General features: G+C 39.9%; 4 protein-coding genes across 4 annotated transcripts; 2 read left to right on the top strand and 2 right to left on the bottom strand.

The window, feature by feature from the left end:
* The first annotated feature begins 127 nt into the window (after positions 1 to 127).
* LOC117632924 (zeta-carotene desaturase, chloroplastic/chromoplastic) lies at positions 128 to 4,189 on the top strand. Its single transcript, XM_034366565.1, has 14 exons — positions 128 to 492; positions 668 to 792; positions 1,005 to 1,139; positions 1,258 to 1,330; positions 1,468 to 1,541; positions 1,794 to 1,898; positions 2,100 to 2,344; positions 2,441 to 2,528; positions 2,635 to 2,677; positions 2,782 to 2,938; positions 3,074 to 3,202; positions 3,339 to 3,411; positions 3,520 to 3,684; positions 3,776 to 4,189. The coding sequence occupies exons 1-14, from the start codon at positions 357 to 359 to the stop codon at positions 3,941 to 3,943; spliced, it is 1,716 nt and encodes a 571-aa protein (XP_034222456.1). The 5' UTR covers positions 128 to 356; the 3' UTR covers positions 3,944 to 4,189.
* A 292-nt stretch (positions 4,190 to 4,481) lies between these two features.
* On the bottom strand, positions 4,482 to 5,759 carry LOC117632926 (DNA damage-repair/toleration protein DRT102). Its single transcript, XM_034366567.1, has one exon. The coding sequence runs from the start codon at positions 5,667 to 5,669 to the stop codon at positions 4,728 to 4,730; it is 942 nt and encodes a 313-aa protein (XP_034222458.1). The 5' UTR covers positions 5,670 to 5,759; the 3' UTR covers positions 4,482 to 4,727.
* Positions 5,760 to 5,795: 36 nt separating this feature from the next.
* On the top strand, positions 5,796 to 11,637 carry LOC117632927. The gene is made up of 9 exons (XM_034366568.1): positions 5,796 to 6,125; positions 6,211 to 6,350; positions 6,876 to 6,982; positions 7,066 to 7,131; positions 7,582 to 7,664; positions 7,978 to 8,024; positions 8,250 to 8,328; positions 8,426 to 11,275; positions 11,365 to 11,637. Exons 1-8 carry the CDS (start codon positions 6,060 to 6,062, stop codon positions 8,513 to 8,515), a joined length of 678 nt encoding a protein of 225 aa, XP_034222459.1. The 5' UTR covers positions 5,796 to 6,059; the 3' UTR covers positions 8,516 to 11,275; positions 11,365 to 11,637.
* LOC117632925 lies at positions 9,707 to 10,914 on the bottom strand. Its single transcript, XM_034366566.1, has one exon. It carries the CDS (start codon positions 10,729 to 10,731, stop codon positions 9,727 to 9,729), a length of 1,005 nt encoding a protein of 334 aa, XP_034222457.1. The 5' UTR covers positions 10,732 to 10,914; the 3' UTR covers positions 9,707 to 9,726.
* Positions 11,638 to 12,001: the final 364 nt, after the last annotated feature.

The raw sequence follows: 12,001 nt of genomic DNA, 5'->3' as shown, positions 1-12,001 counted from the left end.
ATGTCATGTAGTCATATGGTGGGCCCCACATAGCATTGTGTGAAGGCAAATTATATTATATTAATAAACACAAACACGAGACAATCAAGCAGCACATATAAATGTTGGGTTCCTCCAAATTTGTGCTCTCTTTTCAGTCTCAGTTACGTGACAAATTCTCACCCTCAGCATCTCCTCCACTCCTGATACCTCCTCTCTCTCTCTCTCTCTCCATTATATGCTTCAAAGCTAGTTTCATTTCACTCTCTCTTTCTTTACACAAACCACTACCGCTTAAGAGAGAGAGAGAGAGAGAGAGAGAGAGAGAGAGGAGAGAGTGCTCAATTTAAGTTGTTGAATCTTATAAGCTTCAATCTATGGCTTCGTGGGTTCTTTTACCGGTAGCTCCAGTAACCGGTCGCTGTCTAGTGGCTCCTGTGAGAACTCAGAGGTCCTCCTCCATCTGCGTTCGGTCTTCTCTGGACACAAATGTTTCTGATATGAGTGTAAATGGTAAAGTTCCCATCTTTTTTAGCTTCAAATTGACAATTATCTCTCTTTTTATTGTTATTCAATCTCTTTTGATTTCTGGGTATTCTTACTTTTGGTGAATTATAATGAATTTGAGGAAACTGGTGCTGAGCGCACTATTAAGTTAGTATTCTGAGATGAATGTTTACTCTGCCAGCTCCAAAAGGGTTGTTTCCAGCTGAACCTGAGCACTACCGAGGTCCCAAGCTGAAAGTGGCTATAATTGGAGCTGGGCTTGCAGGCATGTCAACAGCAGTTGAGCTTTTGGATCAAGGCCACGAGGTTTGTCCAATTTATTTTCTAGTCCTCCGACTGCTCACAATTATGTCTGAATTGTATGTTTCTTTCAGTTTAGTTTTTTTACTTCAGTACATGAATTAAAGTTTTAAAATTGGTAACTTTGGCTGAAACGTTTCAGTGGCTCACTTAAGATTTTCCGCTAGGTTGTTTCTTTCTAGGAAATTAGTTACATGTGTTCTTTGTAAATTCTGCAGGTGGATATATATGAGTCAAGGCCTTTCATTGGTGGAAAAGTGGGCTCCTTTGTTGATAAGCGTGGAAACCACATTGAAATGGGACTCCATGTTTTCTTCGGTTGCTACAGTAATCTTTTCCGATTAATGAAAAAGGTGAACAAATATTTCTTGGTTGAACTGCTATGACATTTGGGTGATCCTGATATTCTGGGAAAAGTCCTTATAAACAACTTTATTATTCTTTTTTTATTTTGGATCTCCACTTAAACAGGCGGGTGCAGACGAAAATCTGCTTGTCAAGGATCATACTCACACTTTTGTAAACAAGGGGGGTAACATTGGTGGTATGTCTTGGTGCTTGATCTTATTTGCTCATAAATCTTTCTTCTTCTAGCCATGCTCTATCTTGTATGTCACAATTTTCATTTATGAATTATTCATAAACAATGTACCTTATCTGTTACTTAATCTTCCATCGCAGAGCTTGATTTTCGGTTCCCAATTGGAGCACCAATACATGGGATTCTTGCATTTTTGTCTACAAATCAGATTAAGGTAGGTTTTCCCATTGCCACTGCTACTGGGTTTACTGCAAGCATTGTCATGTCTCATTACCTTGGATACCAGTATAAAGAATGAAGCATTGCTTTGGCCTTGAACCAGGAAAACAGTAAAAGAAAGATATTCATATGTCTTTTTCCTTGTTATCATTTAGAGTTCCTCTTGGAAGTGAACCGAATTGTAATGGAGCTTTTGCTCAATTAGATTTCTGTTAATGGTTTCCTGTATACTATTGTTCAAGTGCAGACTTATGATAAAGCAAGGAATGCAGTGGCTCTTGCATTAAGTCCAGTTGTAAAGGCTCTGGTTGATCCAGATGGAGCATTGAGGGATGTACGGAATTTGGATAGTGTAAGAATCAAAGCTATCGTTATCGTTTATTTTGGTCTCCATTCATATTGTGTACCTGTGAAAGTTGTCTGGGAATGTTCTGCAGTTCATTTTCTCCATGTACATAATTCAATTTTAAGTAGTTACATAATTCAATTTTAAGTAGTTATTATTTTTCACATAGTTGTTGTGACTGTTTAAAATCTTACTTGTTAATTACAGATAAGCTTCTCTGATTGGTTCTTGTCCAAAGGTGGCACACGAATGAGTATCCAGAGGATGTGGGATCCTGTTGCATATGCACTTGGGTTTATTGACTGTGATAATATTAGTGCTCGTTGTATGCTCACTATATTCACGTTGTTTGCCACAAAGACTGAAGCTTCCCTGCTACGCATGCTCAAGGGTTCTCCAGATGTTTACTTAAGTGGCCCCATCAGAAAGTATATTATTGACAAGGGGGGCAGGTAAAAATGATGAGATAATGATTTATGTTTGTTCTTATATTTCTCATATATAAGTTGATTTCTTAGCACTTGGAATCTCTTTTTCTGTTGTAACAGGTTTCATCTTAGGTGGGGATGTAGAGAGATACTGTATGATCAATCTGCCGATGGAGAAACATATGTCGCAGGAATTGCCATGTCCAAGGTAATGCACTCATCATGTTGCTACTTTTATTGTGTTGAATTTAGATGCTTCTGGTGGAACTTGTGCTTCCTTAGTGTAAATACCTAATGTTTTGTTTTTATTGCAGGCTACTAATAAGAAAATTGTGAAAGCTGATGCTTATGTTGCAGGTTTGTGGTTTACTTTTGCTGCTTTTTTTCCTTCCTAATTCGAAATACTATTTCCGATTTTGGTTGATTAAGTTTTTCTCTCAAACTATTTCGTTTGTTACCAGCGTGTGATGTACCCGGAATCAAGAGACTGCTTCCGCCTCAGTGGAGGGAATGGGATTTTTTCAATAATATTTATGAGCTAGTTGGAGTTCCTGTTGTCACTGTGCAACTTAGATACGACGGTTGGGTTACAGAGTTACAAGATCTAGAACGATCAAGGTGATTCTCCCTTACATACTGAAGTACTTGTCATGTGAAAGGGGTTGCTTTTTTATAAAGGACCTTGTAGAAATTTTTTTTTTTTTTTTTTCCACTTATTCAAGACTAATGGACAAGGATACTTGTGTTTGATAGGCAATTGAAGCAAGCTTTGGGATTAGATAATCTTCTTTATACTCCCGATGCAGATTTCTCTTGCTTTGCGGACCTAGCACTTACTTCTCCGGAAGATTACTACATTGAGGGACAAGGTTCACTCCTCCAGTAAGGAAAACATGTGAATTATTGTTATCACATTTTCAATCTTTAGGTTTATTGATCCTTTGACCATCTTTGTATTTCAGAAATATTTGCACTTTTACAATTTTGAACTTAGCTCTGATGCTTCTTCTTCTTGCAGATGTGTTTTGACACCAGGTGATCCTTACATGCCTTTACCAAACGAAGAAATCATAGCAAGAGTGACGAAGCAGGTAATTAGTTTATTAAGGGCGCATTTTCATACCTTAAGCAAGTTCATCTGCAGTTAGAAGAAATCGATAAAAACATCAAATTCTGAACTTTGAAATTTTCAATTCGAGGTTTTGGCTTTATTCCCATCATCCCAAGGTTTAGAAGTCACTTGGTCATCTGTTGTCAAAATTGGGCAATCTCTCTATCGGGAGGCACCTGGCAAAGATCCATTTAGACCTGATCAGAAGACACCTGTAAAAAATTTCTTCCTTGCCGGCTCATACACAAAACAAGTATGTTTATGCAACTGATTTTGCTATAGAAGAAGAATGATGAAAGGAAATTGTCAAGTTTGTAAAGTCTAAATGGATGTACCTTTTACAGGACTATATAGACAGCATGGAAGGGGCAACTTTGTCTGGCAGGCAAGCTTCTGCGTATATATGTGATGCTGGGGAAGAGCTGGTGGGATTGCGAAAGAAGCTTGCAGCCCAAGATTCTGGGGAATACGCAAAAGCTGCTAACACTACTGATGAGCTGAGTCTTGTCTAACACATTTTCATTTGTGATTCATTAGTTAGCACTGAGAAAAACCACCTCAAATCAAAATGTCGTCGAGACAGGCGGTGACTTTGACACAAAAGCACTTTGTTTATTATCAAATGCTTTACAATGGTTTATATCATATAAAAGTATAGAAAGGTTATGAGAAGAATGTAGATTTGGTGATCATGATGAAATGTAATATGCATATTTTGTGCTCTTTGTGAGGAATGAGAGCTTCTGTTTATCATTGAACATTGCAGGGTGGTCTGATTAACACATCCCATCCAAAAATATACCTTGGCCTCCTTTAAAAGCTCAAGAGGAAAAACTGAATGAGGCAACTTACCTAGTCTACAGTTATGCTTTGTCTTGCTAATGAGAAAACATTGATAAAGAAAAGAACACCGTATTATGTTGATAATTCACATTTCATCTTTAGGCAGCATTTGAGCAAGATAGTAAGTTAAGCAACTGCACTAGTAAATCAATAGCAACCTGCACAATCCCATGAACAGACAGAAACACAACACTGCAAAAGCAGGCAAATCAAACCCAAAGTAATAATAATACTAACATTGCACCATAAGTGTGACTACATCAAGAACACAACTTTATTATTCAAACACAAACTACGGTAAATACTAGTAAGTAGCACTTCATTACAGAGACCATATTGAACAAGCATCCCCAAAATACTTATTAACACATAAAAAATCATCTGATTCTTCAAGACTTGAACACAACCAGCAAGTACTGAAATTTCCACAACCCAAGCTGCCATTGATTATTCTCAGTTCGACCCATTCTCCAATTCCTGCGCAACAGCCTTGTGTGCAGCCTCAAGTTCCTCATCAAAGAACATATCCCACTGGCCCTCCCATTTTATAAAAAACTCAGTATCCTCATAGTACTTGACTCTGTGCGAATCCCCAGCTGGTGTAAACAAGTAATCTCCAACACCCAGATCGTACCTCGCCTTCTTCGTCAAATTCCACACGCTCTTCTTCCCCTCCAACACGACCAAGTCGTGCCCAAACGTGTGGTGATGCGCAGGCTCGACGCTCCCGGCCTTGAACCTGACTATCGCCGATGTTGGAGTCTCTCTCAGAATCTTCATCGACCCACCAGGAATAATATCAATCGGGTTCAGTTTCCGATTCTTCACCAAACAACAGAGAGTACAAGAAGCCTCCTCCAAACCCAAAGCTGCTTGCTTTTCTTCTTCAGCTCCAATTTTGGGCATTTCTTTAATCGAATTGTCGAGAAAAGTCTCGATTTCTGGAGGCCAGGGCTTGGAGTCGGAGGCGGGACAGGGGGATTTGAAAGGGGTGTTGAGCCAGGTGTCGAGGATCTCGATGGCGGAGTCCGGTGCCGTGGACATGCCGGAGACGGCGAGAACGTTGGAGTTGTTGATGGAGCGAGCGTTTTGGGCTTCGGAGGGGTTGAGACACGTGGCGGCGAACACGCCCGGGAACTTGTTGGCGAAGATGGCGACTCCGACGCCGGTGCCGCAGGCGACGAGGCCGCGGGTTTCGACGGCGCCGTTAGAGGAGGAGGAGACGCGGCGGCCGACATCGGCGGCGATGGAGTAGTAGGAGGAGGTACCGAGGTCTTCGACGTCGATGTTGAGAGAGCGGAGGTGGGAGACTAAGGCATCTTTGAGAGAGCAGCCGAAGGAGTCGGCGCCTGCTACGATTTTCAGTGGGCGTTTAGTGCTCGCTTCCTCGGCCATTGTTTCGCTACGCTGAAGAAGATGCTCACTCACTCAATAGCTTGCGTTTCAGAGAGACTGATGATGATCAGTGAGAATAATAAGAAGATGAATCTAGACCAAACGAGAGAAACCCAGTCTTCGTCATTCTCACTGTTTGTCTTACTTTCCACGTGTCACGTTTAGATGCGTTTAATTATACGTTTTCAATTTAACCCGGCCCCATAAATCTTGGGTTCATTGGGCTCGGTGGTTTGGTAGTCAACGCAATAGGCGCAATTTCTCCAAACCCAAAATTGTTTTAACGGTTATGGTTTTAGCCCGCCAAATCCGACCCGAACCGACCCCTGCACTTCTCTCTCTCTCCAACTGTATTTAACAGACTTGGCGAAATCTATACCCGCCAAAACAATGGCGGGAGGATTGTGTTACAGTTGCACTGCAAGTGTACGGCTTCCTATGCTCTTGCAGTCCAAGGTAACGTAGAATTCAATTATCAATTTTACTTGAATTCCTGAGCGTTGGTGTATCTCTGGCCCATTTATGACCGTTCATTTGCCAGACAATCCGTGGCACCCGATGCTCCTCAGCCGCACCGGATAACAACAATCACAAGAGAGACACCCCACAGGTTTTGAAAATCGCTGTGAGCGGCGTCACTGAACTTCTCAGGCTTCTCTCTTCCTTCAACAAAACAACCAGGTATTTTTCCCATTCTACCCCTCTCTTCATTTCCCGTTTGGTTTCCTCAGAAAATGTACAAGGAGAAAAATTAAAAATTAAGGCCGTTTGATAACCATTTCAATTTTAGTTTCTAGTTTTCATTTTTCATTTTTATGCTAGAATATTGAGGAAAAAGTTAAAGAGGGAGAATGGAAATGAGAATGAGAGTGAAGATAGGATTGAGAGGGAAGATGAGAGAGGAGGAAGGAGTACGTTTAAGTGAAAACAAAACTAAAAAACTGAAATCTATTTGATATTGTTTTCACTTTCAAGTTTTTGTTTTCTCTTTTGTTACTCTCCCTCCCATTCTCCCCTCTCATTCTCTCTCGATCTCATTTTCACTCCCATTCTCACTCTCATTTTTCTCTATATACTCTAGCACAAAAAATGGAAAATGAAAACTAAAACCTTAAATTGAAAAGGTTATAAAATGGGCCCTAAAACTTTGAATTTGAATTTGAATTCTTGAGCTTTCTGTTATTTAATTTGATGAATACATTGCAGACTTAACGGAGTGAGTGACAAAGGGAGAGATGAGTTTTCAGTTTCGGGCATTGATGAAGTTTTAATGATTCTCAAATCTGATTACGAGAATGCGTATTTTGTTACAGGTACCTTACTCTTTGAGAGACACCTTCCTGTGTTATTTCTCTCTTCTACTCTATGTAGTTAACTTACTTTCCATTGCAAATAGGGATTTTCACTTCTGCAATCTACGCTGAAGATTGTATCTTTGAAGATCCAACTATCAGATTTCGAGGTGAGAAAATGTCTATTAATAGCATATTTTCAGCATAATTTATCGAAAACATTGAAGTAGTGTGTCAGTTTTGGGTTTTGTAATCCAAGTTCCAAAAGAAAACAGAGAACTTGTAATCTGTCCACACTAAATCCAAAGGCAACCATTGTCCCATTAAATCTTTCTAAACTGTTCAGTTTTCCTTCAATTAATGATGTTACCAAACTGTGTACTGCATTTTGTTTCACTGGTACTATCTACTGTAATGAACACGCACATACACATGTAAAAAGATGTTTGCTTGCCTTATAGTTAGATTCTGATCAAATGATCAAGTTTTGCCCCACTCACTTCTCTCTTTGTCCCTTCCCTGGTTGTAAAAATTTTGGACAGTGTGTGCAATAATTCCTTGTGTGCTAATTTATGTGAGAATTATGAAGCCTCTAATTTGCATGGTCTTTGGCTGTTTAGGTAAGGAGTTGTATTCTCGCAACTTGAAATTGCTTGTTCCTTTCTTTGAATCTCCATCAATTGGATTAGAAAAGATCGAGAAGGTAGTCATTTCTCAGTGGATTGTAGTTGGATTTCAGTACTATAATCTAAGATATATATGATATATCACAGCAACATTTAGCATGTTAACTGATTAATGTGTGCTTCATTTGAAGCCAAGAGCAGACAAATCTGAGTTAATTACATATGAACTCTACGATATTTATCTTTCTTGGAAGGAGTGGCTTGCGTTTTTCCTCACTTAAAAGTTTCTTTGTCATGACTATTTTCTTAGTTGTTTTAAGCTCAGTAGGATTTGTAATGACTGATAAGTTCAATTGGATAAGTAACAATTAATAATATGACTCTCTGCAGGGTATCAATTCTGAAGCAAGTTTTGTGCTAGCAACATGGAAACTCAGGTTCTAACTTGGTCTACTGTTCTTTAATTTAGAGGGTCACTGATTACTAATCTGAAGCAAGCAAACCACCTATTTCGTGTGGTGCGATAGGTTTGACTGCATTAAAATGTATAGGGGCAGAGAAATGACCTGCCCTTTATTTTCAATGTCAATTTTGGCCTTTGAAATTGAGACTAGCAACATTTTTCCACCCCTTCAGCCTAAAAAATTTCATCTGATCTGCAGGACCTACCTGAAACTTCCGTGGAGGCCTCTCATTAGCATTGATGGAAGCACGGTCTATGACTTAGATGATAAGTTTAAAGTGAGAACAGAAGCGCTTTTATATGCTGGATAGTGATACTTAACTTATGGTGTTTTTGCCAGTTATTAATGGGTGCTTGCCACTATTGGTTTAACAGATTGTAAGGCATGCTGAGAGTTGGAATGTCTCTGCAATTGAGGCAATTGGCCAGCTGTTCACGCCTAGTTATGGAAGGTCCAATGTCTGAATATCGCAAGTCTTAGAAATCTGAAGGAGCTTCAGGTTCATTTTACATTGGTTAGTGTTTCCTTCCATTGCTAGAATTAGACCTTACTTTTAGCATATTGTTTTCGGTATTTCTTTGACTTGTGTACCATTACCCTTTGTCCTTTGTATATATATTTTCGGTATTTCTTTGACTTGTGTACCATTACCCTTTGTCCTCTGTGTATATATATATTAGGACTTTTCCTATTGAGAGGGGCAATAATATACTAAACTCACACACACAACACGGATGCTAGGACTCGAACCCATAACCTTGCCTGGGAGAGCAATTAATCCAAACTACTATACTAGTGGGTCTTTTGCTTTGTGCTGTGTGTATATGGCTTTGAAGTTTATAGTTGCATTTTATTTACGTTAGCCAAAATTCTGTAAAGACCTTCCAATGCCAATGCGTACTGGATGTTATATTTTGTATTCCATTTTTGGCGCTTTCTGTCGGTTGGTGTTGTCAATCAGGCCAGACAATGTGCTCTGAAAAGCCGTGGCAGGCTTTTTACCCGCCAACTTTGTGCCTCTAGCTACTGCAGACAGTCTGCAGAGTCAAAGCTCTATGAATAAGATCGTAACAGTTACCATTGCCAAGTAATGTTACCAAGGAGATATGAATATTTTTTAGCGGTTCAGATTATTACAACGGGGGGAGAAGTAGAGGCATACGTTTGCAATGATGATAGGGAACATAGCCATCAAGCAAGCCTAGACATAAACTATAGGGACAGTAAAGTGGTAATGAGAGCTCCTCATGTTCTTGCGCAGAAAGTCCAGGCTTTTTGCGTAAAGGGCATTAAAAAAAGGCTACTAGACCTTTCAAAATATGTTAGAGAATCCAAAGTTAGAACTTGTAACAGTGTGTCTGCGGTTATGGTTGTGATAGTTCTGTAATGCTTTGATTTTGGCTTCTTAATCTATCTTCTTATTTTTTTACATTTATTAATTAGGATGAGTTGGTAGACTTCAAAATTTGAAAATTATAGTAAGAGTGCAATGGCTCAGCTGTAGCAGAAGTTATATCAAGCACCTCTTGCATATATATATATATATATTAATTAATACACAAGGAAAATCGCGAGAAATTTAATTTACAACACTAAGGAATTATTTCCAATCTCAAACGTTTCCTCAGATTGGAATTAATAGATAAAGGGTCAGTTCATAATTCACATTGCTTTGTCAGTCCCTCTTCCAAGCATACAGCAACAGAGAAAACCCCCCATTACTACCATATGACCTAGTGGATGAAGAACATGAACTTCTCCCCCCATCACTACTCTCCTCTGCCCATTGCAACACACTTGAGCATGACGGCGACGGGGACAACGAAGTCATCGACGGCATTGATGCCGAAGCAGCCGATGTTGACAAGCTCTTCCTCATCAACCTCTTCTCAGGACCTACCATTTCTGGCCACACCCCACCATCACCCACTTGAAAAACAAATACACCATGACCATTCCCATTAGCACCGTTATGATTATTAACCCAGTTGAACACGTCCCAGTAAAATTCAAATTCAACTCCACCAACAAAAATTCTCTCATTGCCTCTGAATTTCCAAGCCAACCTTTTGACAATCAGGCTTATCACTCCATCTACTTTTACTTTGAGTGTACCCTCCCTACACTCTATTCCAATTTCATGTTTGGACCCCAAGAACTGAGCTCTGGATATGTAATTCCTGCGCCCAAACACATGTTCCCGCCTTGACAACAGGGCAGGTTGGCTGAGTTTGTGAGTCACAACTACCCCTGACCGCCGAGTGAACTCGTCCAAAAGATCCCCAAGAAAGAATTCAATTTTGGCATTGCAAGAAATGGCGATGTAGAAGCAAGACTCTGGCTCAGCCGAGTTGTGAGTGAAGTCAGCCCGGGTGAAGTCCCAGTAAAGCTTGATTTTTTGGCAATGGTTGTGGGTTAGAGAGATGGATTTGGAGCCTGGTTTGGTTCTGAAGAATGAGAAGGTTGATGGGTTGAGGGAGATGGTGATGGAAAAAGAGTCTGAGGCATGAATGGTTAGAGAGTGAGAGAAGAGGCTTTTGGACCAAGTGAGAGTGAGATATGTGGGTGAGTTACAAAGCTGAGTTTGATATATGCAGGTTATAAGGTTTTGGGGCACTTGAGAGCTGCTTGAGAGTGTGTTGGGCTGGCTGAAACATGCTGGGATCATGGTGTCCAACATTGCTGCTTGTTACTCAAACCATATGCAGTTGAAGAATTGTTGGAAGTTTTAAGTTGATGAGAGAGAGAGAGAGAGAGAGAGAGAGAGAGGTATGAATGGGGTGTTTGGAGGTTTGATTATATATTCATTTGGCTTTGTATTGATGGGTAGTTTTGTATTTGAGAGGTTGTGGAAGATTTAGAGAGAGAGTTTTGGAGGCGTAAAGGCTTTGTCTTTGGGTGGGTGTTGATGGGTAGTTTGGGATTTGAGGGTTTGCTATAGTAGTATAAGAAGAGCTTTTGGCTTAGGGCTGTGGCAAGAGTGCTTGTGCTTTGAATCTTGAATGATGAAAGTTACAAGGCTCCCATCATCACAATCATCAGCACCAGTAGCTAAGCCTTGCACGTACAGTTCATTCATGTTATATTCTCCATAATTTGCGCCTTTGACAGAGTTTTAAATATATCTATCTGTTTCTCTGTTTCTCTGTTTCTCTCTCTCTCTAATGGTCATGGGAATGGGAGTGAGCTGGGTTGCACTGGGGGCTTCTGGGTCACAGTTGCAGGTGACTTTGGTTTTATTTTAATTTTACTTTTAGAGGGCAAGTGAGTCCTTTTCTATAATAATTTGTTTTTCCTCTTGCCATCTCAAAAGGAGTTCAGAAGATGGGGCCTTGGGAAAAGGAGAAAGAGTCCCCAACCACTTTTGTATGGTAGCTTCAGTTTCATTCATCCATCAACTTCTGGGGAGGAGGGAGAAGAGATGACGACAAACCAACTGCAACATGCCTAGTAGATAGTAGACACCAAACCTCTGCCATTATATAATACACAAAAATCAGAAATTTTTATTTTCATTACTTTTTTTTCTTTCTTCTTTTGCTTTGATTTTCAACATCTGATAATCTTATATTTCCATTGCCGATAAGTGTGTTTAAAATTGGCCTAATGAGGATGAAACAAGTTTCTCTACCTAGTAGCTTCCATCTAGCTAGTAGCGTGGTGCAGTTTCTGAGGCAGATTTTAGAGGGCAAGGTCTCTTGGGTTGCATGCTGTTTGTTTGGCACATTTCCAGCATAATCCCGAACTCCTAGCCAAGGATCATTCTTCTTTTTTGGGGTTGAGCATGGATTGGATTTGGTCCTCTTTTCCAATATCTAGTTTACCTACAATTAACCTACTTACCTCCGTCAAAACCAGAAATTAAGACCTCCCATATGTGTCATTTGTACTTTTGTTTTTATACATCTCTAGATAAATAATTATCTAAAAACAAAGGTTATAGTTCTGCT

Source organism: Prunus dulcis, chromosome 6 (genome assembly GCF_902201215.1).
Source record: "Prunus dulcis chromosome 6, ALMONDv2, whole genome shotgun sequence".
In the NCBI taxonomy this organism is placed as follows: Eukaryota; Viridiplantae; Streptophyta; class Magnoliopsida; order Rosales; family Rosaceae; genus Prunus; species Prunus dulcis.
This window is presented reverse-complemented; position numbering and strand designations above follow the sequence as displayed.